The sequence below is a fragment of the Prosopis cineraria genome, unplaced genomic scaffold (genome assembly GCF_029017545.1).
Source record: "Prosopis cineraria cultivar Desert tree isolate PC_DT_omini unplaced genomic scaffold, ASM2901754v1 PC15, whole genome shotgun sequence".
Taxonomy (NCBI): Eukaryota; Viridiplantae; Streptophyta; class Magnoliopsida; order Fabales; family Fabaceae; genus Prosopis; species Prosopis cineraria.
In genome coordinates this window covers 3,505,633-3,532,779 of record NW_026555346.1, presented here as the reverse complement: position 1 = coordinate 3,532,779, position 27,147 = coordinate 3,505,633, and the positions used below count along the sequence as shown (strand labels likewise).

Sequence of the window (27,147 nt, the reverse complement as noted above, 5' to 3'; positions counted from 1 at the left end):
TACGTTCGTTTTAATTTGGCTTCCATGGGTGGAACCGTGGAAGTTTTTGTTTAGAAACGAAAGCACTGAAAGAGGAAGTTAGCCTATAGTAAATGATCAATCATTTTGGTTCTGAAAGTGAAATGAAAAAGGGAGACCTAAGGACTGCAAGGCGAGGCCCATTCTGAGATTCCTGGACACTCTTTAATGTCAGAAGCAGCTTCTTTTTGCTCATGGAAAGCTTTTGTCCAGTTCGGTTCTCTTTGAAAGCAACGCAAATCATGATAAAAACTCGGCACACCGGTATCGCCTTACTTGCCAAGTCTCTCTCTCTCTCAGAATTTTGTTCTGCTTCAAATATTACTCAATCTTTCACTTTTTTGGGGCTTGGGGCAGGGGATGCATAACATGTTACAAAATTTGAACGGTTACTTTCTCATTTCAAACCGTATCTCATGCCTTTTTGTCCCTTGCCAGAAATTCATGCCTTGCCTCCTTATAAGGGTTTCGCAAGGGTGCTGCCTAAAAAGAAGAAACAATAAAATACGTCAAAACAGATGACTTCTATATTGGCTTTAGGCCAGTATGCTGGATGCTTCCACGGCAGAAATGGTGGCCAGGGCAATAAAGCAATGGGTGGCACCAAGGTACGTGGCCATTGCCGCATGAAAGAGAAAAGAACCAAAGTCAATGCAAAAGCTCGTCAGATATCCCCCAAAATACAAACAACTAGAATTGCCTGGTGTTTTTACGTTTTAATTTAACTTTGTAACTGTCGCTCCAGATTAAAGAAACTAGGAACATGGAGTCCCTAGAATAGTTCGTATGACATCAATACGAGAACTTAGCAGCTCGTAGTCGCTAGAACAAGTGCACTCCAAAGACCACTCCTGAATGAGTTCCTGTAATTACAGTCATGTCTTCCCTAAACAAGCAAAGGTACCTATAATATCAGTGGTAAGGAAACATTTTGTACAGTATACAAGCCCTCAGCAACTGTTGCCAAGTAATGATGTAAGCCGAGGCTACTTAATCTGTGTTCCATGTGCATGATCCAAATGAGCTTCCTTTACAAAAGGTCAGAGCAAGCACAAGAGCAGAGAGCCGAGGGGATGGGTTACCATGCAAAATGTGGAGGCTGCCTACTGTACTGGCTTGAATCAAATATCAAATGCTGGCATTGGAAGCTCGGAAGCAAATGCCTCAACCTGATTTCTGAGCTCAACAATATCTTTATTATTTTGAAGACCTTTGAGGAAGTCTTTACAAGATTTTCCATATTCCCTCTGTATATTGCTGGTAATCTGTGCTGCCTTCAGAAGAAAATCACCTATGATCTCAAAATCATCCTCTAAGCAACCTCTTGATGTCATCGCAGGAGTACCTGAGTATCCATGAAATAAGGGACTTGAGTACCCGTGAAACACAGGAAAGTTAAGAAAATCCAATATTACAAGACAAAAAATTGAATTTGTAATAAAAGGTAATTATCTATGCTTCTTGAACAAAAGCACGAGACTAGGATTATAGATGTTTTTCTTATTTTTCTACCAATTAAATCCTGTAAAAAATTAGGACACTTGTTCAAAATATATGGAAATTGGAGGTAAAAGAATTGATTACACTTGAAAATATTACAAACCAACAGTAATAGGCAAAGCATAGGTTAATTAATATACAAACGTCATGAACCTAATATAATTACTGCTGCAAGTATATTAACCATAAACATCACGTAGCTAAAATAAACAATCCATAATTTTATTGTACTATGGCAGGGCAGCTCACCGATTCGAACTCCCCCAGGTGAAATAGAACCATAAATGGCACATTTGTTGAGTGTGATATTACAAGCCTCACAGACCTTCTCATAGTTTCTATCTGCAATACATAATAAAATAATTTAGAAAGCATGCTTATAACAAGTTCAACCATGACATAATTATAAGAGAAGGGGAAAGAACAACGTCAGCAACTATCATATCAGGAGGCACACATAGATAAATAACAACATTGCTACTCCAAAAATAGGATCTGCAAAGCCTAAATCATCAGGGAAAATATCAGTAAAAACAATATCTGGGCTTTGAGAACAGCAGCGCACTACCCTAAGAAAACTAAATAACTAGTCATTGATCCTGTCGGACTTGTCACAAATGAAAATATTATCAGTACCAGTAACGTATGATTATAAGGAGGGGGACAATAATGCCAATGGTTTGACTCATTCACTTTACCACTAGGGAAAGCGAAAATCAACCAAGACACAGTAGGTCATCCAAAGAAAATTGAGAAAAAAGCCCAGCAAGCAACACTGCTCTCAGATCTGAAGGTGGCCAAGTAAAATTTAGAACATTCATTTTTAAAGCATTTATAGTATATTTTTTTATCATAAATGTTGAAACAAAATTAAAGACAGATTGGAAGAATACCAATTAAGCCAAGTGCAGTTAGGTCCCAGAGCAACAAGTGATTGTCAGTGCCATCGGTTACCAGTCTGCATTTTCTTTTCAGCAAAGCAGATGCTAACGCCTGTGCATTTTTCTTCACCTGTTGCATATATGCTTTGTAATCTGGAGTTGCAACTTGTTTTAAGGCTAAGGCAAGAGCAGCAATGTGATTATTGTGTGGACCTCCTTGTAAGGATGGATATAAAGCAAAGTTTATCTTTTCCTCAAAGTCATAACTACCATCACCCCCATGATTAAGAGCCAGGCCTTGCTTCCTAGGTTTTGGACCTTTCCTATAAAAGATGATACCTCCCCTTGGACCTCTGAGACTTTTGTGGGTTGTTGAAGTAACAACATCACAGTAATCAAAAGGGCTAGCAACTTCCTGTGAAATCCAATGTCAATATAGTTATAAACACATTTGAAAAGTGGACTATAAAATTCAAATAGCTTAACAGGAAATAAACAATCAAATAAAAATTAACACGTTTGTTACACAAGCATTTCAAATAGAAAAGAATACCAAACTTTCAACACAACTCAAATACATTTTAAATTTCTTCAATTGACAATACTATGCAACATAAGCCTAAAACTACATGACTTATCAGAAATAAAAGTATAACCAATGAATACTTCTTGATCAGAATATGCGATTTGACTCTCACTGGATAGATGTGAAAAGTTAAGCTGATCCATCCATCTTTAGTTTGCTTCATGAAGGTGATTTAGAGAAATGAATAACAATTGGCATAATTGGTCCTAAAATTAAGTACATTTTAATTCATAGTTGCAATTTCTGTGGAACATGAATGGGATAATATCATCATCATCATCATCATCATTATATATATATATATATATATATGAAAGTTGGTGAAATCAATACTGTTTATAAGGAGTCATGAATAGTACTTAATACGGCCACTATAGTAAGATGGCAAAAGGCGCCCTCTATTTCTTTAAGGTAACCAGTTAGACAGAAGCCTGGTCTGAACAATACTTAATTCAGCTCAATTGTCCTGTTTCCCAGAAAGAAGCTATGAACGATCTCTTAGATGTTTTAAACACACAGGCCGAACTGCCTCTAGCTCCCAAATGAGACTAAATTAATGTCAGTGATATCACATGAGTACCATCAATCATTTAAAAAATGCCAAAATTTGTAAAGGCAATTACTCAGCACAGACCTTAGCTGCGACAAGCCCGCTAACATGAGCCATGTCACACATCAAAACAGCCCCACACTTATCAGCAATCTTCCTAAACCTTGCATAATCCCATTCTCTAGGATACGAACTGCCTCCGCATATAAGCAGTTTGGGGCGATAATCATAGGCTTTTTCTTCAAGCTTGTCATAGTCTATGTAGCCTGTTAGAGGATTGACTTTGTAGGGAAGAGTTTCGAAGTATATCGATGCTGCAGAAATTTTCTTTCCACTCTGGGTATAATATCCATGACTCAGATGCCCACCGGATGGCAGATCCAAACCCATAATTCGATCCCCTGGATGCAATATACCGGTGTACACAGCAAAGTTGGCAGAAGTACATGAGTAAGGCTGAACGTTCACGCCCCACTTGCTTGGATGAAGATCAAACGCAGCCAATGCACGGTCACAGCAAAGCAATTCCATCTGATCGATAAACTGATTACCTGTGTAGTATTTGGCTCCAGGCATTCCCTCAGAATACTTGTTCGTCAAATGACTACCCAGAGCTTCCAAGACAGCTCTGCACACAAAATTCTCAGAAGCAATCAATTCTATTCCTGTGAACTGTCTCCGCTTTTCCTTCTCCATTATTTCGTGAATCTCGGGGTCAGCTACCTCCAGTGGCTGGTTCGCCCAAGCCTGCACTGAAGCTCTCCTGGCGCCATGCCCCGAATCGACAGCGAGCCACTTCGGAGGATTCGAGGAGAAACTCGACTGTACTTCTGATTTCCTCTTAACACACGCAGGCCGACCCATAAAGTCGATCGCTTCATCTTCCACTGATCCTTCCTCCTCCTCCTCCTCTGTTACTTCACTGGATTTGACCCTAACCTTGTCGTCTTGATCATCGAGCAACTGCAACGGCACAGGAGGGGTTGTATTGGAGGAACTACGAAAGCTCGAATTCTGTTGAAAGGAAACTAAATTATCATTAACATGGCCTGCCAAAGCCGGCGACGAAATTTGAGCGTTTAAGCCGAGAGATAGACCCGGCTGAGCACCCGACACATCCATATTTCCTAACTTGCAACAAGTCCTCAAGAAATGAGAGACAGAGATTTTTTACAAGGAAAGTAGCTCAGGGATAGGAATAGAAACAGCAGAAACAACGACAACACCGTCTGAAACAGGAAGAGTGGAAATATCGGAAGAGAGATCGGCGTGGGCTAGACGACGGACGAGATGTTTCCATAGGACAATGGGAAAAGCGGAAGGAAAGGAGTGAAAAATTAGGCTTTCGTGTCGAAACCGAGGGATGGCCTAAGGGATGGAAGGAGGTGAAAGAGAATGAACCTGGATGGCATGCGCGGGCAGGGGAGAAGTGCTTTTGCAGGATGGTAGTAGCCGGTAGCGTTGAAGATATGCAGAATGCGAGCGAGGAAGCGCGAAACAAAGGAATGGATTATTAGAAACTGCTTACCAAAATGAAGCATTGAAATCGGGCGAGGAGAGGGAACTTGGACGGAATGATGCCTAGGTTCAGCGGGGAAGGTGCTTATTGTTTGGGAAATCAGGTGGGCCCATTTACGTCTGTATTGTAACTCGTATGTCTAAGCCGGGCAATACGATCATGCAACTTACTCGTTAAAAAATATAAAATATTTTTTTAAATAATTAAATATTAAAAAATATAAAATATTTTAAATTTTTAAAAATATAATCATTTTTTAAATATATTTATTAATAAATAATTTTATATTTATTATAAAGTATTTAATAAAAATAAATATAAAAAATATGATTAATTTTAAAAAATAATTATTTTATTAAAAATAAAATTTAATTAAAAATATTTTATATTTTGAAACGAAAGGTACATGTTTTATCATGTTTTCATGTAAATAATTTTTAAGCATAGTCCTAACGATTTATACTATACCAAGAAACTTTTGCATTTAAAATCCACTTTTATATTTGAGTTTAAAAGGCAACTAGTAAATGGTGGCCTTAATTTTTACAAGGCACGGCTTTTTTTCTGAAATTATAGAATTTTAATAGTGAGTTTATATCGGTACCCACGATAATATTAATAGTATAGCCATTTATCTAAAGGACAAGATCATGATTATCTAATTCTCCCTCCATTTTTATATATAACAAAAATTATATCACACGATTTAAAAATATCAATTAACTGTAATAACTATGTCTGAAAAAAATGAACTAAAATGCTCTATGAATTATAATAATATTAATCAACATAAATATATATTAATTATTTCTCGTTAATATGAGCTATAAGAGATGATTTAGAAATTATGTAATAAATATTTATTGAAATTAGTGAATTTGCTCATAAAAAATATATGCTAAAATTGATTTTTTTAATGATAAAAAACGGAAGGAGTGCTATAAAAAAAAAAACAATACCAACACAATTGTCAGTTTTTTAGACTTCTTGCTAACAAATTAATGCTTTGTTTGGATGGGAGAAAAAAAAAATAGGGGAGAAAAGGAATTTTTTTTCTTATTTGTATGAGGAAGAAAAAGTGAGAGAAAAAAAAGTTGAAAAAAAAATAGAACGTGGAGCCTATTATATTTTTTTCTCAACTTTTCTCTTTATAAGTGAAGAAATTTTGAAAGTAAAATATTTTTTTTCTCTATCCCCCTCCTTTGCCTCTTAACTATGTTTTCATTGGACTTATCTTGGATCAGGTGACCTCAATGAAGAATATGATAATGATGATGAGCCATATGGTGAGAAAATATGAGACACATGGCAAGCTTGTTTATCTAGATTATATTTTCATTCTTTATATAAACACTAGGACAATATATATTTTTATGTTATTATATTTAATTTTAAAAAGTGCCCACTTTTAATTTTTAAAATATAAAAATGACATATTTTTATTAAATTATTTGATGTTAAAATATAATAATTTGAAAATAAATTTTTCAATGTAATTTATGCTTTTTTTAAAAAATTATAATAAAACATGATATATAAGGGCATTATAAATAGTATGTTATTTATTCATTTTCCTTCTTCTCTATTTTCTTTTATTTATCCAAGCAAGAGGAGTGATGATAATTTTTTTTTTAGTTTTTTCTTCTCTTTATTTTCCTTCCTTTCATTTTATTTTCTCTCAATTGTTCTTCCCATCCAAATGATCCAAATTTCAATAAAAATGCATTGATTATTTTTAATATAAATAGATGGTTTGATACTGGAATGATGTTTTATTACCGTACTCCATGCGCAGAGATAAAGATGGAGTTGTTTGTTTGTTTTTTTTTTTTTTACACCATTATGTGCAATGCACTAAACATATTTTTTTATGTTTATAGTAAAATATTTTTAAAATATTCATGACGCGCTAAGCATTTCTTAAAAAATGCCACATTTTTTTCTGAAAAAACAACTATTGAAATCATTTTTTAACATTTTTTTAAAAATCTTTTTGGGACAATACCAAACCGATAAGAGCCTCGAGCGTTAGAAGGAACATCTCTATCAACGAGTTGAGTCGAATTGACTTTATGGTTACCGCTTTGCAAACCTAAATAAGTTTGTTGATTCAGTAAAAAAAATTAGTTCAAAAGATTAAAAAAATAAAACAAAAATCAGATTAACTTCCTAAGTTAAACGGGACAGAAAACCAAACTTTCAAACTACTTGGTCCAGTCTCATGAAATTATTTTAATATAATTTTAATTATTTTTAATATATTTAAATAATTTAAAATTTGAATGTAGTATTTTCTTCATTAATATTTCACCCTTCTATTTAATATAATTTTAATTTAGTTCGTTGCTAAATTATTATTGTAATATATACTACATGCTGTTAAGGTTTGTTGAATATTGTTGTTGTTGAAATTATAAATTTAAATTATTTGAATTGTAAATGATTTTTTTTTGTCATTGTTGTTATTAGAGATTGTTATGAATTTTTTATAGTAATAGGTATTTTTATTATCTTAATTAAATTAATCAGGATGAAATGAATTATTACCTTTCATATATGAAAAAGGAAAAAAAATGTTAAATAAGTATTAAGTTACAACTGAATCTGAACTACATGTTGGCTAATTTTGTTATTTTTATAAAAGAGATCAAATTTTAAATTAGATTAAAGTCTAGGCTTATCGAGTCCTTTGTGCAATCTTGGATTCAGGTTTCAGCGCACAGACGCACCCATCATCTGTTACTTGCTCGTCAAATAAAAGCATAAAACCACTGACCACTTCAACTGGAAATCAGAAGACGACTTCGACGTTAGTCTGTAATGAATTGATTAATTCAAATCCCGGCAAGTTATATTACTCAAGCAACAAAATCTGAATACAGCGATGATGATCTCAGAATGACGCAATATTAAGCTCTGGGATTACAAACATGAACAACAGCAATGAAAGATATGCAAGGATAACGGAATGGTAAGAGGGGAACGAAGAGAATACGCCTATTAGGATATACAGAGGGAGAGAGACTTCACATAATACACCCCCTCAGGCCTCAATGCTGGCCATCAGGACCTTGTAATTGTATTCCGCATCCCTCACTCAATTTCCAGGCAAGAAGCTTGACACGTGCTCCTGCGTGGTTCAGTTAGCTGGTGTCTACTGGACAATCTAAGCCCAAAAAGCATTTTCGCATCTGATGGATCAGGCCCACTTCCACTTTCATCAACTGTCATGACACAGTCGCAGTGGCAGCCAGAGGCAAGCTCAAACTGTGGAATTGAACGCTTTGATGATAGATGGATTGATTGTCAAAAAGCCTGCCGCTCGTCGCTTCAATAACAGAGTCCTTTGATAATGCCCACAAGGTGTTTGAACATATTCCGAACAACTTTTCCTAACTTTTCCTAGCTATGCGGCTCTGATCGGGTCACGTTGCCGGCTGCAGAGGTGGTATGAACTGTTTTGCGGTTTTTGGTTCAATGATTGACGAGGAGGGTATTCTACCTGATAAACATCTTGTTCCAGCATGGAGAGACATGGAAAGGCTGCAGTAGTTCTGAAGTCATTGGAAGAACAAGGGCACTAAACCCAGGCTGACACTTGGAATGGAATTATTTCTGGCTGTGTTCAAAATGGATTCTTCGAAGACGCCTTCGATGCACTGCATGATATGCTGTGTTTCCATGAGATGCATATAATCCCTACTTTTTTTTTTCCAGCCCAGAAGCACAACATCCTTCCCACTTGTGCGGGATTGAAAGATCTAGATTTACTGATTTAGGCATAGCATTTCATGGATATGCCCTCAAACATGAGCTTGGCAAGAACTATCATCTGGAAGGATGTTATGAATAGTACAACTCCATTTGAACAACATAAATCATAATTCTTTGGGGAAATCGATCCAGTCATTCGAGGCTCCGATCATAAACTCAGTAATTTTTTAATCAAATACAATATGTAAAAAGTACAATAAAATCATAACTCAATTTTCTCACTTCTAAGGTATCAATAGTACAACTCAATTTTAACGACATGCAGATGTACAGAACTCATTATTTAAAAAAAAAAAAAAAAAGTCCAAATACAGCCTTCCAAATTCTGATTTATCCCAGTGAACAAGTAAATAACTTCCGTACATAAAAAAATCCCCCACCCCTAAAGATCAACGTTTGATAGAGATCATTGCAACCATTAATGCAGGGTCATCTAATCATTTACAATCATCTCTAGCAACAATAAAAGGGAGAAAGACGAAGTACATGTTTTGCTTCCATCTTCCACAAATAGATTGAATTCCTGCTGACTTCCTAAGCAAAGTGGTTGTTGTCTTCTAAACTGGCGTGCCGAATACTCACAAACGGGCTGGAAGTTTTTAGGCGAGCACAAAGGTTTAGGAGATGGGGATGTTCAAATTGCAAGTCCATCTGTGTATTTAACAGACAGATCTACATTCAAAGAAGAAAGCAAAATATTCGATTTTTTTTTTTTTTGGTTTTTACTTAGTCCAATGGTCTCTTAATTATTCAAATGTTGAAAAAGCATGAAGGGCTGAAGAGAGGAAAGACAGGTGTCTATAATAATTTTAATTGAAAAAATTCAAAGAAAGAACCAATTCTGACCCTGTTCAAAATTTATTGCACAACAATGTCATGAACTTGTGGCATATGCATTATCAGTTATTAGTTATAACAAGAATATTTCCAGAATGTTGATTTCAAGGAGCTTCTGGAATGAAATAAATATTGCAGAGCACTTGCAAATGACAACTTGTAAGGTACATTACATCAACCAGGTGCAACCTATAAGAAGATAAAATAACTGAAGCAATTCCAGTTGGATGACATTACTATAATACGAGGTTGGCAGATGGAAGTAATTTACTGCAAAAAGGAGCGATCATTTTGAAGGAATTATCTATCATCTATTCCAGCTGCTGCTGCTGGCTGTTCCTTGGAGTTGTCAGGAGTCACTGTAGCTTTCTTGTTGCCAGGCCCTGATGAAACCTTGACCAGTGCTGGCCTTAAAAGCCGATCTCTAAGCAAAAAGCCACGTCTGGATTCTTGAATGATGATTCCCTCTTTGCACTCTTGGGACTCCTCACGTGCTATGGCTTCATGTACCTACAACAAAAAGAATCCATTAAAACAAATTAAATGACCATCATGCCACTTGTTTAAGTTCATCTGCTTCTCATCAATTATGCTTTCTTCATGCAGAAATACATAATTCAATAAATCAAAATTTAAAAGAGGGGGGATTCTTGTACTTCATTTCTTTTTCTTAAATTATTTTTTTCCATGATTGCAAGAGTTATCTGATGAAAAACAAAGCAAAGATTACATGAAAGTGCATACAAGTTTGTCCACTCTCTGTAACGGGCGAAATTATTTCAAAAGCAGGAAGAAATGAAGTTAATTCACATATAAGATCAACATAGACCTTTTCAAACTTTACTTACCAAGGGATCAAAATGCTTGCCCACTGTTGCTACCACAGCCACATGATGACTCCTCAAAATCTCAACAAATTGCTTGTATATACCTTGATAACTAGCATCAATCTTTTTCTCTTTATCTGTTGCTGGTTTGATTTGTTGTTTGGTTCTATCAAAACTGTCCACCATCAACAAAAGTTTTTCAATGACTTCTACTTGGGCATTGGACTGTATGTTATGCTTTTCTTTCTCAAATCTTTTCCTAAAATTATCAAAGTCTGCTTGCCAACGAAGACATTTCTCTCTTGAAGCAACTTTCTCAGCTGATAGAGTCGACACTAATTGAATCAGTTCATTCTTTTGATTTGCCATTAATTTTATCCTCATCTCAACACGAGATGCAGTTATTTTATCTCCATCAAGGCTTGCTTCCTTGTATGCTTCGATGAGAGCCATGAAGCTGGATGGGGAAACTTTATCTTCTTCATTATCTGTCAATTTCATATCATTCTGAGTGTTCTCATTTTCATCATCTGTCTGAGGTAACCAACCAGAAACAGATGATTTAGCTTGGGACTTATGACAGGATCAATTACTGGTACAAAACCAATCTATGGCAATTTGAGGTCAATGATGAGAACCAATAACTCTAAGGCAAACACAGGTTATATTAGTTCAAATAAGGGAAACCAAGAGATTAAGTAATGAAAAACTCACTGGGAAAAATATGTCTTCTTCAATAATATCTTATCAATGATATTATGATACCAATGCTGGACAGGAGCAACATGGTAAAAGGGTTGAAAAGAATAGAGGGCAATAGAGCATTATTGCCAAAAATGGCCAGATTAAGCATACTGTCAATACTTACCGAGTGGCAGCCCATGACTCATATACAATAGGATCAGGGTAACAGTAAATAGGTTTAGAACTTTCCATATGGCTAGAAGCCAATGCTGGAGATAATATTCATGATTATAAACTTTAGTTTCATTGACACACACACAACAAAAAAAGGATCTCCAGACAAAGTGATGTTTCAATTAAGAGTCAAAAACCCTCAGTTCACAATCACCAATAAATAATACCTAATCGACTATAATCCAAAAGTCTGGAAACTTCCCCATTGCTTGAAAGGCACCGTTATCATTAAAAAAATGGGAGATTAAAATGTCAAGTGACAAGTGACATTATTTGCTTGCAAGTTTACAAGAGAAAAATCAGAACATTCAGAATTTCCTCCAGAGTCCAAATATGTTTGCCAGTCGATTACAACCTCATCTTCATCGTATATTACCATTGCATGTTAGAACTCTCTGTCACACTGTCATCTTCATTTTCCACACTTTCTATCAAAAAAGTAAGGCCCTGAAGAACCTAACCACTTCTTGCAAATATAAATCAGTGTTAGATAATTATAAAAGATCATTTATTAGCCTTCTCGTAAAAGCTTTTGGGATGAAATTGATCTTAACAGAGTAAAAGGATCCTCTTGAAGTTGTCAGGAATTCAATTCTTACTGCCCCCATTCTTCTGAGTAAACTAAATTTCGGCACAACACAAGAGATGGGCTAGAGTCTAGACTCCATATCCCCATTAGAGATAATCATTCCTAAGCCTTTTTGCCTTTTTCCAAGCAGTTCAAGCTTTTGGGACGAAACAGTTCTTAACGCTGATTACATCTATCAGGAGGTTTCATTTCACGTCATCCCGTTTAAGACTTAGCTTATACAAATTGAAATTCCGCCTAACAGCCTACTTTGCTTTCACTCTGTCATGAGCATACTGCTTCCCAGGGGTCTAGACCAACATCAGATGATTAAATTACAATTCCCAATTTCTGAAATTGAAACAATACAATTGGGTTGCTTCGGCACTACAAACCATCAGAGACAAGTTTTACCTAGATCAGTAATTCAATTGCAATACCGATTTACATGCAACTAGCTCACCGAATTTATCAACAAAAGAATTATGCAATTAGCGGGGTTATGCGTATAAGTTTTCAGAGAAAACGTACATTTGGACTAGAATCTCCGGCGGCGAAGTAAGGCTTGAAGATAATTCCTCGGCTACCATAGGAAAATGGGACATACTGGCTTGAAAACCCTAACATAGGCCTGCACGCATAAATAGGGCGACGAAGGGATGGATAGGGAAGAGATAAAAGTCTGATGTTGGGTTCTAGGGTTTTCAAGGGATTTGACAACAAGGATGCAGAACAAGGACTGGAAGCCAAGAGAGATTGATTGGTAACAAAGGCAGCCATTGAAAAGGCTATAGGGCCAATAAGCAATGGAATAACTGTGGGAAGCTAGAAAGAAAACCCTCAACTATACATACAAAAATGGATTTTGCTATCTTTCCTTGCCCTTATTTAATTCTCGCTCCCTACTCAGTAGGTGCAACGCGTTTGTCTGAGAAGGAATGGAAGGGCTTCCCCCAGAATTTTTGCAGAGGGATTGGCCAGAGACCTGGAAACACTCGGGACTCAGTAGAGAGGGGGCTTGTTGCGGTGGGCCTTCAATAAAATGTGTTGTCAGAATAAAACTTTTTTCTTAAATTTTTTTCCATCAACGGCAGAAATAAAACGTTTGATTTTATATGTAAACAGGTATTTCTTTGATTTTCTGACCCAATAAAAGATAGTATTTAAAAAAAATTATATTATATAACTAAATTTGTTGCATAAAAATAATGGCATAAAAGCATTTCATAAAAACAATAAGTCTATTGTCATGTATAAACCAAAGTAATATGACTGCTTTGGAAACAAAGTTAATGTTCATAATTACAATGACAATTAAAATAAGTTTAACTTCTTTTTTTTTATCTGAATTAAAATATGTTTAACTTCACAAAAACGGAGAAATGACATTTTTGGGACCAATACACTAGTATTTTAAAACAAGACCACCTTATGTTTTAATTTAGTATACTAGTTTTCAAGTCAGCTCGACTGCAAACAGCCAGTCAATGAACAAACATACAATACTCTTGAATTTGGATAATTGGATCAAATTATCCATACCTGTAAGAGTGGATGCCGTCAACATCATCTTTGACTCGCACAACAAATGTCAGAATTTAAAAAAAAAAATATCATTCCTAAAGGCTAATAAAATTTTCAATAAAGAACGGGTGATTATACAAAGGTTTAACTTCTAAAATAAAAAAATGCACAAAGTTATGCCGCTAAAACAAGTGAAAAATAGAGGGACAAAAAGCCAGTGAAACAAAGTAAACGAACCTCATAAGCATTCTCACAATTCACGTCACTTTCTCAATTGAAAGGCACTTTCCAAATGTTTCACACATCATAAGATCTTGTACTAATGACGAGTTCAACCCATTTAAACATAAAGACATAAACTATACCTGTATAGCTATACTAATATGTGCGGAACAGGGCATAACTACTATAGTTAACTTGCTTCTACTGCCTAGAATGCTCATTGGTATTGGACATCAAGCCAAGCGAGCATTTGTTGGTTAAAGAGTGGTCCAGTGGTTGGTCAACACCTTCAGTCTCATTGCAACCATTACTACCCTCATCTACCGTGCACCCAAAAGCATGAGAACCACTTTCAACGGGCTGTTCCAATTGAATGAGCTTACCAAATAGCTGAATTGAACTCGCACCCTGTTTTGCAAAATTGCAGTTCCGGGTCCCAGCAAATTCTGTGCCAGAGCCATGCAAACTACTCTGGCTTTCTGGTGACAAGCTATAAGACTGAGAACTGTCAATATTTGGCTCTGTTGACATAAAAGGTTTCATCTTGGGTACCATATTCCCAAATGTATTACCAATATACAGATGAGAATTACCAATTTCAAAGTTGGAGAGACTTGATACAGAAGATAGATCTTGCCTGGCTCCCTGCATGCCAGCAGGAACAGTATTGTAACTCAACAATGATTGGTTCAAGTGTCCCATTGTTGAATTGGTCAAACCTGTCATAAAGAAGGGGTCTCCCTCTCTATCAGTTGCCACCCCGCAATACTGAGCAGCTCTAAACCTTTTTGCAGGAGGGAATACTGCATTAGGGGGAAATGCAGAGGAAACAAGTTCAACCTCCCAGGGGCTCACTCGCTTTGCATTCTGCAAGACTTCAGGTTCATCCCACATAACCTATGATATAGAGATCAGAAACAGTATAAGAAAATACCAATAATATGAGACATGATAAATTCTACTGCATCTTTTGTGGCATTAAATTTCTTGTGACAACAAATATAATACCATGATTGATTTATGAAAGAAAATAAGGAACACAATCCTCCCAATCCTAAAAGTCTACATTATGTAACTCCCAACAAAGAATACACACACACACACACACAGATTTCCTATAACAATAAGAATTCAACATGTTGCAGAATGTGTGAACTATGAAGCATAAACCAAAGCCAGAGTCGCCCCATGTTTTAGAGAAACTATCCAACTTTTTCTAACGGGATTCTAATTCCGAAGAACTTAAAAAGAAAAGGAGTGGCAAGGCTCTCATGCATGTGAGGTAATTTTCTGAATTTAGAGGAAGAAATATTTGGCGCCACTAGATTAAGTGCCAACAACGTAAATAAGAGATATCTTGCTCCTTTCCCTTCTGATTAATACATCCAAATAGATGGCACTGCCTTTCTCTTACAGACCTACTTAAGAGAGTACTACCAACAAACTACCCAACTGGCACAGTATAAATAACTCTAATAACAATTTCAACCTAACTTTGCAAAGATATATCTAAAAAGAGTAATTTATCATTGTATTGCCACAATTGCCAAAAATCCTATGCCGTTGTAAATGTGAAGGCATGTGAGCTGCAAGTTGACCTTACTTCACAAGTAGCAATATGTGATGACTTCAAAACAGAAACAGAACACAATTTTAGCAGCCTTTTAATTTGATTGGGGGTAGTGACAGGCGCCGCCACAAATCATTTCCGTTCTCAATCAAATTCTAGTAATGCACCCAATGTTCTCTGAATCTAATGTAACTACAACCTTGGACGCTCCAATCAAGGCATCAAAAAAAGTTGCACAGGATAAAACCGCTAAGTTTCTATATGTGGAAGACAAGTGACAAGATATGGGGCAATATACAGACTACCTTACGCCTTTTTCCATGTTTGGATGCTGAATTTTAAAAAATAATCTAACTTATTTTTATCATATTTCAGCTTAATTTTTCTGTAACTCACACAACAACATTTTAAAAGCAACATTAAGCACACCTTCAAATTTCATTCCAATATTGAAAACAGACTCCAATAAGAAGCAACTAGGTTTTTTTTTTTTTTGGCCAAGAAATAGGTTTAATTGCACATCTGAAACGCAACAGATGCTTATGAATGAACACAAGTTTATGATAACGAGATGAAAATTGACATTCCATAACAGACCAAGCAATATAGACTTCCTGTGCCAAAACATTTCACAAGCAAATCCAGAGTTTAAGCTCAAGCTTAAGCCAGTTAGCTCTTTGTGGTTGACTTAAAACTACAGCGCTTCATGCCTGAAATTCTTTCTTTCTTTTTTTTTCCCCCACACGTCCTCATAGGAAGCAATTATCTTCAAGACATGGTCGATCATTAAATGTGAGCACATTTCTAAGTAGGGATTTAAATCTAACTAGTCTCTTCTGCTAGATTAACCAACTCCATTGGTTTGCAGTTCTTTCTTAATAGAACTCACCAAAGAAATACAGAGAGTAATCTTTCAGTTCTTTCTTCAATTTCAAAAATCACACACGTTAATCAACTTTCAAGCATAAACAAGCAGCAAAAGAATTTAACAGTCATACCTGAAGCATACGCCATGGAGAACCCCGCCAAAGTCCATTATCAGGCGCAGATGCAGAAGATACTGTCCCCTGAAACCATGTGATCCTGGACGAATCCTCTGTCTCCATTGCCATTTTAACTCTTATTCCGGAAGTCCACGCGACATTCCAAGCTTTCTCCACAACTTCTGCCTTCACCACAAAGTCCGACCAGCCCACCCTTGGATAATACACAACTTCAAATGGCATGTTTTGTGCTGCCAATTCTGCATTATCAGCAACTTCCTTGGCCGACAATTTCCCCTTCCCGTTCCTTGAAAACCCTTCTTTCCCTTTGGAACCTAGATAGCCCACTTGCTGCTGCTCCCCCTCAGGCTTATTTCTCACCCCACCAAGTTGGGAAGGCCACGAGGAGCAATCGACGGTAGTTAATTTAGCAAATCGCAAAGCTCTGCGAATCCCGACGAACATCGTCCCCCTGGAATTTTTCATGAAAACCACCGAATCACCAGCAACCAGCTTCTTATTATTGACAAACTTACTCCAGCCAGTAGTGAGCAAGTGCCGCCTCGGTGTGCCCCGATAAATGTGGCGAAAATCCCAGACGTTACCGTGAACATCCGTCACGTACAATGTCTGAGTGGGTCGATCGACCTGGAAGTTCAGGGGCGGAAAGATGGAGTCAGCACAGTACCTGGGAACAGAGAATCCACCGCCATTGTTCGCGTCAGAAGGCGTCAGAACCTTCGCAAACGACACGATCTTGTCATCGTCCGGCGCTTCCAAGGAATCGGCATAGTGATCAGAGTTGCCATCACTCAAAGGAAGGAGCGAAATCTTGGCAAAAACCTCATCAGTGGAAGGGTCGGCAAGAAATTCAACAGCGGAGACACGACAGGGAATGAAGGGCCTGTAGAAGACTAGAGGGTTAAGGTATTGAGGAGCCGACGAGGCATGCTCGATATGGCCCTGAGGGAAGTAATAAACCCTAGAATGAAGAGGAGGGATTCTAAAGGATCCACCGGCGCATGCTCGCCAGATTTTAGGGTCGAGACGGCCACCCTGAACCGGGGTGGGATGAACTTGACGTGACTTCGGAGGACGCATCGTTCAAAGAATGTAAGAGACAGAGTGGGAGACAAGAATTAGGTTGAGGGACAAAGAGGAAAGGAGGATTTTAGGGTTTTTAGACATGAGAGTGAAAGAAAGTGCAATGAGTTTGAGTATCTCATCGCGGACGTCTCTCGCTCGCTCTCTCCTAAAAACCGTTGCTGTGTCCGATAGAATAGAGACGATGGCAGAGTATCTCATTCAGGGGGGTGGGGGTAGAATGGGGTCGGAAATCAAACAGGCACGATAGCGACATCATGGATTCATGGTGCGTGATTACTTAAATGCCCTCAGGCTCCTCATCAAGTTACAGCCCCGTCCGCAACAGCTTAACTACAATAGAATCTCCACGTCACCCGTGGGGCCATCACCGCCTGGTAGGAGCGCCCTTCCTGTTCGCTTCATTTAGTTCTTAACGTCGCCGTCCAATAATCAATCATTGATATTGACAATTCCCCGTCACTCTGGTGTAACTTTAAGGTCCTGTTATTACTTTTGATTTCTACGTCAGCGTTATTGTCTTTTACTCGCGTATGCCTCTTTTCGTCCATGTGCTTTTATTAACTTTTTTATCTGATAACTAGTAAATATAATAAATTGTTTCAAAAAGAAATAAAAACAAAATCAGTAGATCATTACAGAATCATATCATATCACAGTAAGTATAAAAACAGAATAAATAACGATCCTAACAAGATTGAGTCGTAATTATATGTATGTTCAAAGGAGTTTGAATTAAAATGTTTTTACAGCTTATTCATTGATCATTAATATTAATGGTAACCGTCGACGCTAAGAAGATGTACTACGATTTTTGACTCTTCATATAATTAAACATTACAAGATGTTTAGAAAAAATTGTCATAAAATCTCTCATGAAGAAAATTGTTTTAAAAGACCAGAATCAGTTTAAAAACAAAACGCATGCTAAGTCTACCACCTCATACATCAAACTTATCACCTTGCATATCAAATATATTACATTGCATGCTAAGTTTGCGAGATCCTACATCCCAAGAATATTACCTTGCACTTTAAATTAATATTTTTTTATTTTAAATTATAAGATACTTTAAGAGAATATTCAACATTTCGAAATATAAAATACTTTAATAAAAATAATATTTTTATTAATGATACTTTTCCAATGCTATCCTTCCCATATATTCCTTCACTCCAATATTTTTTCATTAATAAAGTATTAAATGAAGGGTATTTTTAGAAATTTATATTTTTGTCTTGAAAAGATAAAGTTATTAAGTATTTAATGAGATTTATTGGTATATATAATTTTATCTAAAAATATCTTATAAATTGAAATGGAGGAAATATTACATCCTAAGCCTATAACATTACACACCAAGTCTAGGTGGGAAGATCATAGGTTTGGGGTGCAAGGCAACAGATATAGTATATATTTAATTCTTAAATTAATTTTAATTTTTCATATTATTATTTTTTTTTTTTTGAAGAGGGATTCATGATGATTTTTCCAAATGTTTATAGCTAAAAAAAATAACAGAAAGGCAAGAAAAATCCCTCGCGAAAGAGATGCGGGAAAATGCCGGGGGTTTTCGTTGACGGCCGTGCAGGCTTGTTATTTGGGAATGAAGAATAAGAAAGGAACGAGACGTGACAGTAACATTTAAGAATAAGAAAGGAAGGAGCATTGGGTATGTATGAGTGAGGCGATAAGCGGAGGACAGGGAAGTATGAGGGAACGAGAAACAATAATGAAGGCGAGTGAAGTCAGCGAATTAAATGGTTGGGAATTTGAGGTCTGGGCATGCATGTCTCCCTCAATTGTGCTCCAAGTATTTTATGGTACATAGCAGGTTTTGTCCACATGGCTATTTTAAGATGATTATGCTGGTTTTTTTTTTGTTGTATTATATGAAATTTTAAACAAATTTACCATTCATGATTTGTGGAAAAATAATTTTTATAAATATTATGTTTAAAACAATGCTAATATAATATTAATAATGTTATAATATTTATATTAAAATAGACACTCTCAGAATTTAATTTTAACGCTATAGTTGAAAAGAGAGGGAAGTAATGAGAGGGAAAGGGCGAGGGAGGAATCCCCCTATTCAGAGGGGAGAGTTGAGGAGGGAGGGAAAAATTATCACTTCTTATTTACTATAAATATTGCCAAATAAGCAAAGAAGAGCCTCTTCGCTCTATTTTCTATCCAAACAAAGGGATTCCTCCCCTCCTTTCACTCCAAACAGATAGGCAAAATGAAAGGAAAAACCTTAATAATTTGGTATAAACCCGATGCAATTTTTTTTTTTTTCAGTAACTTCGTTCATGTTTGTTTGCTTGTTTTTTGTTTTTCATTTTTTCTTTTTTATTTTTTGAGTTTGCCTTGTAAGGCCCGATATAAATTATTTGGAACTTCATAATGGGCCAATTTTTCCATTTGCATTACTTTGTTTGCATCTTTTTTGGTTTTTCGGGCCAAATTATTAGGCTAGTATTTTAAAACTTTCTTATATAACCTTAATAATCGATCTTTACTTGAAGAACATCGTACAGTTATTTAATTACCCTTTACAAGCTACTGTAGGCTTCACATAATAAAAGGTTAATAAATTCACTCTCAAATTCTTTACACTAAGGCATCTTATATTCTTAATTTTTTTAACGATGTTATCTCATCTTAATATTTTTTAAAATGATAGAATTTCACCTTATCGTTAGCATTTGATTGTATTGACCGTCAGTTAAAAAATTTTGACCAGTAGCATGCCATATCATGTCCACGTGTCTTATCTCCTATGGACCTTTCACTTCTCTCCTCCAAACCCATTAGATTCGATTCACGAAGCTTCACCAGATCGCCTCCTCCTCCTCCTCAAGATCCAGTCGCAACTTCAATGCCCTCACTTTGGTCCCGCACTTGCTTTTATCCCAAGATATCATTGCTTCCCTCTCTTCTTCAAGAAAAAGAACGCAAGCGGATCCTCGTGGAAGTAGCATCGCCAAGCAGGTTCCGGAGCAGCGATAGAGATCGGCGACGATAAGAGGTTCGGGCTCGCGATGGCGACCAAACCAATGTTCTGAGCAGCGGCGAGCAGGTTTACTTCAAGCGACGGCGAGAATCAAAGCGATTTCTGATTCTTCCACTGGTTTGAAGAGCGTTTGATTTCCGACAGTTTTTATTATCATTTCGTGTTTGGATAGTCTGAAATTTATAATTCAAGAAGAAATCAATCACTTAAATTACTCTCCCATTGCACTTTTGGGACTATTGATTTTGAGTTTTGGCGAATTGTACTCACGTAGGCAGGGATCGATGAAGAAGGAAGAACATGCTCGTAGTTTGTTTGGAATTTCTCTCTCGGACAGACCCAGATGGCAACAATTCGTCATTTGTTCTTTTGGGTTGTTCTTTGGTTATCTCGTTAACAGAATCTGTGAGGTGAATTAGTTACATGTACTGTTTTTCTCTTTTTCTTTATTTCCTTCTTTCTGTCATCGGAGTGCCTCCTCCTCCTCCAAATCGCCTTCCTCTCTTGTTGAAGCTTTCTTCGGTTTTTCTGATGGAAGGCAGAGGGGAAGCGTGGGAAAGGGGATGTTGGGTTTTCATCGAAAATGAAACAGAGAATAAAAGGAAGATGATGGGTTTCTTTTTCCGGAGAACATGTTAGATCCGTTGGGAGAGAAGAATTTGTGGCTGATTTGTTGGGCGACCGTGGATAATATTTTGTGGCTGACTCCGAACCGGGTTCACGATTTTGTTGGGTTCTGGGATCTTTCTGGAAAAAGATTGCTTTTGGCCGAAGAAGATTGAAGAAGCGCGGCTGCGTGGGATTTTTCTGGATTTTTTTTAAAATTTTTAAAATATGTCACAAGGGCCGTGGCTGCTAGCAATGCGGATAATGGTCAAATTGACTGTTGATCAACGCGATCAAGCTATCATACCTAAAAGAAAAATATTTCGGTGAAATTATGTCAGAAAATACTTAAGAATATAAAATGTTTAAATGTGTCTGAGCGAAAACTTTAGGGGTATATTTATATCTTCACCCTATAATAAAATACAAAAAGTGTTAGATTATTTAAAAAAAAATATCACAAGCATTCCAAAAAAAATTATTTTTAAACTCCATGTTAATGCTATACCAGCTAAGGATGTTCAAGATTGATTCAAATTAATTATACAAAATCAATTTTTTTGTCAAATTATGCGAAATCAAGTTAAATTAAATCAATATGAACCAATCAATACTAATTATAAATAAAGTTTAGTTTTATTTTTAATAAAAAATTAATTATTTTGATTTGGTTTAAGTTTTTGTTTTTAAAAACTTGAACCAAGTCAATCTAAGCTTTAAAATATATTTTATATGTTTTTATAAATTTTTTTAATTTTTTTTCAAATTTAGTTATCTATAAATCACTAATGAAAAATGTTATAATTTATTAAATGTTGTCTGTAATTTTTATGATAATTTTTTAATATTATAATAAGTGTTTTAAGAATAGTAGCAGAGGATATGGATCATTTTCATATTTTTCTCTCAATACATCTCTCCATATTTAATTTCAACTATTTATTTAATTATTATTTTGATTTATTTGTGTGGGAATATTAATTATGGCATTAAAATAAATAAATTATTCACTATTATCACTTAAATATTTTTAAAAATAAGACCACAATGCTTATTAACGATAACTATTAAATGAAAGTTATATTTATTTTTCTGTTATAATTAGTAATCTCACGAATTAAAGTTGAGATTGAAAATTGAGAGATTATTGAAAGAGAGTATGAAGATAATTCAAATCCGCATAGCATATTAGTGTTTAATAGGTAAATAATTGTTTGAAAATATTATTTTGTTCTCAAGAGATTTTTTCAATTAAAATACTAATTAAAAATTAAAAATCATTCGTAAATATGCGCTCATGCACACACATGTATATTGATCATTAAAATATATAAAAAATTAAAATGTTCCAATTTTAAACCAAAAGACTGAAAAATCGAGCCAAACCGATAAAAGAAAAAACAAATAAGTCCAAAGCTTTGCTAATCGGTTTGATTTTATTTTCAAAATTAAAGTACACCCAACTCATGAATATCATTAGTACGAATAGGGTACTCATTCACAAAACAATGAAACACAGGCTGACAATATAGCTGTTGTTGGAAAGAAAAATGGCTCGTGATTTACGCTTTTAAAAATTTACAGTAGTTTTTTCAACAGAAAAAAGAAAAGGAAACAAGGTTGTTATGGTCAGGTTGAGATAATTAATATAAAATAAAAAATTCAAATTATAAACGATGCAGCTTCTCTCGAGCTTAATATTGTTGCTAATTAAGTTCATGCATTTTAAAGATGTAATATAATTTCTCCCATACATTTTTTTTTTTCCCCTGTTATTGGAAGTACTGCACCTTCCTCTTTCTTCCCTCTTTTTCTTTCTTTCCACCGTCTGATAAAGGAACCAAGAAAAAGCTAACAAATTTGCCTGTGTTGCTGATACCTGTTGTGCGTAAATCCCTTAGCGTCCTTGTTTGATGGTCCTGTTGGATTGTACATATGTAATGTAATTTGAAATTAAATTTTGGATGAATATATTTCAGGGGATCGGAGTGGTTAAACAGTTCCAAAGCCTCATATGACCGAAAGAAAGGCGAGGCCCGAGGAAGATCAAGCTTTGAACTGCCCGACGTGCAATTCAACCATCACTACACCCTCTCTCAGCCAAGATACTTCTGCAACATTTCTAACTCTTCCAACATTTTTCCAAACACCTCATTGTCTCACCGACCTTCGCGTAACTTGATTTCTTTTGTATTTATTCAATTTTTACACAATACAGCAAGGCCGTTCAAAAACGTCCGAAGAAGTCACGTATATAGTCTTCCAATATCTTTTAAATTGTTATCCATTTTTATATTTTATATTTATTATTTAATTTACTTGATATCCGCCATCGTTTAGTGTTAGATTCTCTAAGTATGAGTATTTGGGAACCGACTATATTTCATTGGATCTTATGCAGATATCGATCGTCTGCAATTTTTAATGAATGTTCACTGCAGTTTGAATCAACTGATTTGGTTTGCTATAAACTTTGACTTAGTAGATTGAATTAAGTCAATCCATTTTTAAACTAGTCAGTTAAGATTTGGATCTAGTTTATCCTGATTAAGCAAGAAAATCACGCTAAAAGATCACCTAAAAGGAATCCCGGGTAAAAATAATCTTTTTTATCTCAACTCTCAAGTCATTTACTCTTATTTAAATGGGAAGAAAATATGAGAAAAAATAAAATTAAAAGAGAAAACAAGAAAGAAAACATATTTTCTCTTGTTTAATTTGAAAAGATTTTTTTTAAAAAAAAATATAGAGTAAAGCTTACTGCTTTTCTCTCTTCACATAGAGAGAGATTTTGTGAAGAAAATTTTCATTTCAATGTTGCCTTCCTTTCTTCTTAATTTCCTTAGTTCTGATTCTTCTGAACCTTCTTTTAAACACTGTTTCAGACTAGTCATATCACACACATCTTCACCCTTACTTTTGCAGCCATCATCTTCTCTATTTTTGATTTTTATAAAATGAACACAGTAACGTGGGGAAAGAATTTTTGTTGGAAAACAAATCAGGCTAATATTTATATATTTGCTTTTTAATCTTTCATTAATGTCCGTTAATTTGATTTCTCACGTGTTATTATATTTTCATTTTAACAAGATTACTCTTTTTGATTTTTAAATAAAAATATATCTTGCCAAATTCTTTGATGTTATAATATTTAGAGGGTCTTTTTTTTTTTTGCCTTCAATCTATTTTAATAAAGGTAGTGACTACTCCTCCGATCCTGTATATTAGTCACATTTTAGAAGCATAATCTAATTCACTTTATAAGTCACTTGTTGATAGAATTATTTTATTTCAAATTAAAATTTCCAAGCAGCCCTTAAAAAGTAAGAGAAAGAGATAGAAAAAATAATATTATAAGATTGACTTACTTCTTACCTTTTACTTTTTACTTTAGGGTTATATTTAAAATTTTACTTACTTTTATTTCTTATATTTTTATTATATTGATATTAATGAGTTTGGTAAAAATAACTTATAAATAAAGCAATGTGACATAATATATTTTAATATAAGGGTATTATTGTTATTACATCATTTGCCTTTTTTTTTCGTTCATCCAAACAAAACAAGTGATAATATTATCCCTCTAATTTTTTTTCTACGAACTTTTTTTCTCATCCAAATAGAGTATTAATATATTTGATTTGTTTAGATGGGTTAGTCAATATAACCCTTTAAAAAAAATCTAAGGGCATAATTACACTAGCCTAAATCTAGTTTTTTTTTTTTGAAAAAAAAAAAAGAAACATAGCTCAAAGCCAACTCATGTGTCGCACACTCTAGGGCAATCCCGAACAATTACGCACAAGCCACCCAGGCGCATGATAAAACAACGAAATCTCTTCCCAGCCCCTTTCAATGCTTCCTTTGCTACAACATCTGCTGTTGCATTTCGATCTCTATTGCTTCACACAATATCAGCATCCTATTCACAAACAACCATCTACTGGATTTCATGAAGTAGGTCGCCTTCTATATGTGCTCGTCCAAAATTTTTGAGTGTACCGCCTTTGCCACCGCCAGACAATCAGCTTCCACGCACTCCTTCCACCACCCCATCTCCTAAGCCCTCTTCAATCCCCATAACATGCCCCACACCTCTACATGGAAGCTACTGCCCCTTCCAATATTGAATAAGAAACTTCCCAAAACCAACCCAATATGATCACGGGTTACACCTCTGCATGTCACTACTCTCCCCGATCCCTCGCTTGCACCATCAACATTGAATTTAATATACCTCGGCAAAGGAACCTACTATTCTCTCAAGCTCTATGCCATACTCATGCCCTCTAACATGAGAAAATGGCCGTAGCTTGTGCAAGGATCACTTGCACGATCACACGCGTTCCCTTCAAAATGCAAGTGTTCTTGTTCAACCACAATAGATAGCATACAATAGCAAACCAAATGCATCGATTAGCTCTCCTGTACTTGATTCTTCGTGTAAGATTCCAGTTTATCCAATGCACATGGTTCCTATACCCGAAAAATGAACCATGCAAACTAGATGGCATAAGCTAGTTCCTGCATTCAAATGCCACAGGGCAATCCCTTGACACATGCAAAATATCCTCTCTCCCACTACAACACACAAAGTGGTCTTCCTCCATTGGCAATCCTCTCGACACGCGCATAGAATTCGTTAGAATTCTGCCCTGCAAGCATAACCATAGAAATGGTTTATACCCTTAGGATACCTTTAATTTCCATAAATTCTGCCACCATCTCCCTCGATCATCCCCCTGTTGGAGCATAAGCTAGCATAGGTAGACTTCATAATGAAGTCACCACTGTTCTCATAAACGAACAATCACAACGCTACTTATCTTTATTGCTTTTTTTACATCACGTAAAATAAATATTATATTTTACAATAAAATTGTACAAGTATGCTTGAAAAAAATTCTAGTCATTTCAACTTTTCAAATTTTCAAATTAAATCTTAGTAAAAACAATAAACAAGTCCTTTATGGGCACAGCAATATTCCCAGGCATTAATATATGTTTATACACGCAATAAGAAAAACCAATATTTTGGTTATGAAAGAATATTTCAATGTTATATCTTCTTCAAACTATAACTAACTCAAACATATAGCTAGCTCCTTAGCCACTATAACAAATTAATTTGCAACATTGAATGATATTAACACCATTATTATGACAGCAAAAGGAATCTATTGGCCAGTGATGGTTAAGTTTTACCATTTAGAATGTTGTTAATTGCCCCAATGCACTTGTTTATTTTTCTGAAATGAAATCAAGTAAAAATCTGGCAATCAATAAATGAAATAGGGCAATAAACAATAGTCAATGGACAACAAACAATATCAAAATCAATAAGTTGCCTTAAGATGATTTAAAAACTTGAAATGAAAATAAATTAAATAGAACAATGAACAATATTTTATAAATAAATGAACAAGTGAAGTAGAATAATGTACAAATAAAGTATAACAATTTTGATATTAATTTAAATGATGAACAATTGTATCATTTTTTTAAAAAATTTAATATTAAATAAGGATTGTTGGACTGCAATAATATTTTAAAAATTTAAGAACTTTGATTCAAAATAAGTTTTCAATGAGCCTTTATTGATATTTTTCATTGTGTGTGTGTATTTCTTTTCTCAACTTACTTTACTCCCTCCTCAAACCTCTTTCGTCCGTCCCTTCTTGCTTTGTTTTTTAATATATTATTATTATTACTATTTTATTTACTCTTATATATATATATATATATATCATTTTTATTTTAATTACTATTACTGTTATTATTTTCATTTTAAAAAATATTAACTTGAAATTTTATCCTACCTTAAATTAAAAAATATTTTTAATTAATTTATTTACCTTCAATTATTCTTCCTAATTTCTATTACCTCTAATTAATTCTAAAAATTTAAATTGAGATGTTATATTTACCATATTGAACCTATTTTCAGTATATTCATTTTTTCTATTACAAATGTACGACTGTTTTTCTTCGAATACATAATATTAAGTGTTCATTTAAAATATTTAAAGAGGTTAGAAATTATTCTAAAAGATTAAAAAATCAATATGATGAAAACCAAACGTTAATTAACTATAACAACACTGAACAAAATAAGATGATAAGTTTTACACAAG

General features: G+C 34.9%; 3 protein-coding genes and 1 long non-coding RNA gene across 4 annotated transcripts; 1 reads left to right on the top strand and 3 right to left on the bottom strand.

The window, feature by feature from the left end:
• Window positions 1-666: 666 nt before the first annotated feature.
• On the bottom strand, window positions 667-5,095 carry LOC129294304 (serine hydroxymethyltransferase 7-like). The gene is made up of 4 exons (XM_054932550.1): window positions 3,620-5,095; window positions 2,412-2,814; window positions 1,768-1,860; window positions 667-1,363 (listed from the first exon to the last, which is right to left on the bottom strand). Exons 1-4 carry the CDS (start codon window positions 4,655-4,657, stop codon window positions 1,140-1,142), a joined length of 1,758 nt encoding a protein of 585 aa, XP_054788525.1. The 5' UTR covers window positions 4,658-5,095; the 3' UTR covers window positions 667-1,139.
• Window positions 5,096-9,702: 4,607 nt separating this feature from the next.
• LOC129294314 (uncharacterized) lies at window positions 9,703-13,016 on the bottom strand. The gene is made up of 3 exons (XM_054932566.1): window positions 12,510-13,016; window positions 10,514-11,026; window positions 9,703-10,175 (listed from the first exon to the last, which is right to left on the bottom strand). The coding sequence occupies exons 1-3, from the start codon at window positions 12,756-12,758 to the stop codon at window positions 9,966-9,968; spliced, it is 972 nt and encodes a 323-aa protein (XP_054788541.1). The 5' UTR covers window positions 12,759-13,016; the 3' UTR covers window positions 9,703-9,965.
• Window positions 13,017-13,723: 707 nt separating this feature from the next.
• On the bottom strand, window positions 13,724-17,614 carry LOC129294313 (auxin response factor 17-like). Its single transcript, XM_054932565.1, has 2 exons — window positions 16,293-17,614; window positions 13,724-14,621 (listed from the first exon to the last, which is right to left on the bottom strand). The coding sequence occupies exons 1-2, from the start codon at window positions 17,376-17,378 to the stop codon at window positions 13,926-13,928; spliced, it is 1,782 nt and encodes a 593-aa protein (XP_054788540.1). The 5' UTR covers window positions 17,379-17,614; the 3' UTR covers window positions 13,724-13,925.
• A 2,572-nt stretch (window positions 17,615-20,186) lies between these two features.
• LOC129294680 (uncharacterized) lies at window positions 20,187-21,339 on the top strand. The gene is made up of 2 exons (XR_008589425.1): window positions 20,187-20,811; window positions 20,940-21,339. It is a non-coding gene; the product is annotated as an uncharacterized LOC129294680 (long non-coding RNA).
• Window positions 21,340-27,147: the final 5,808 nt, after the last annotated feature.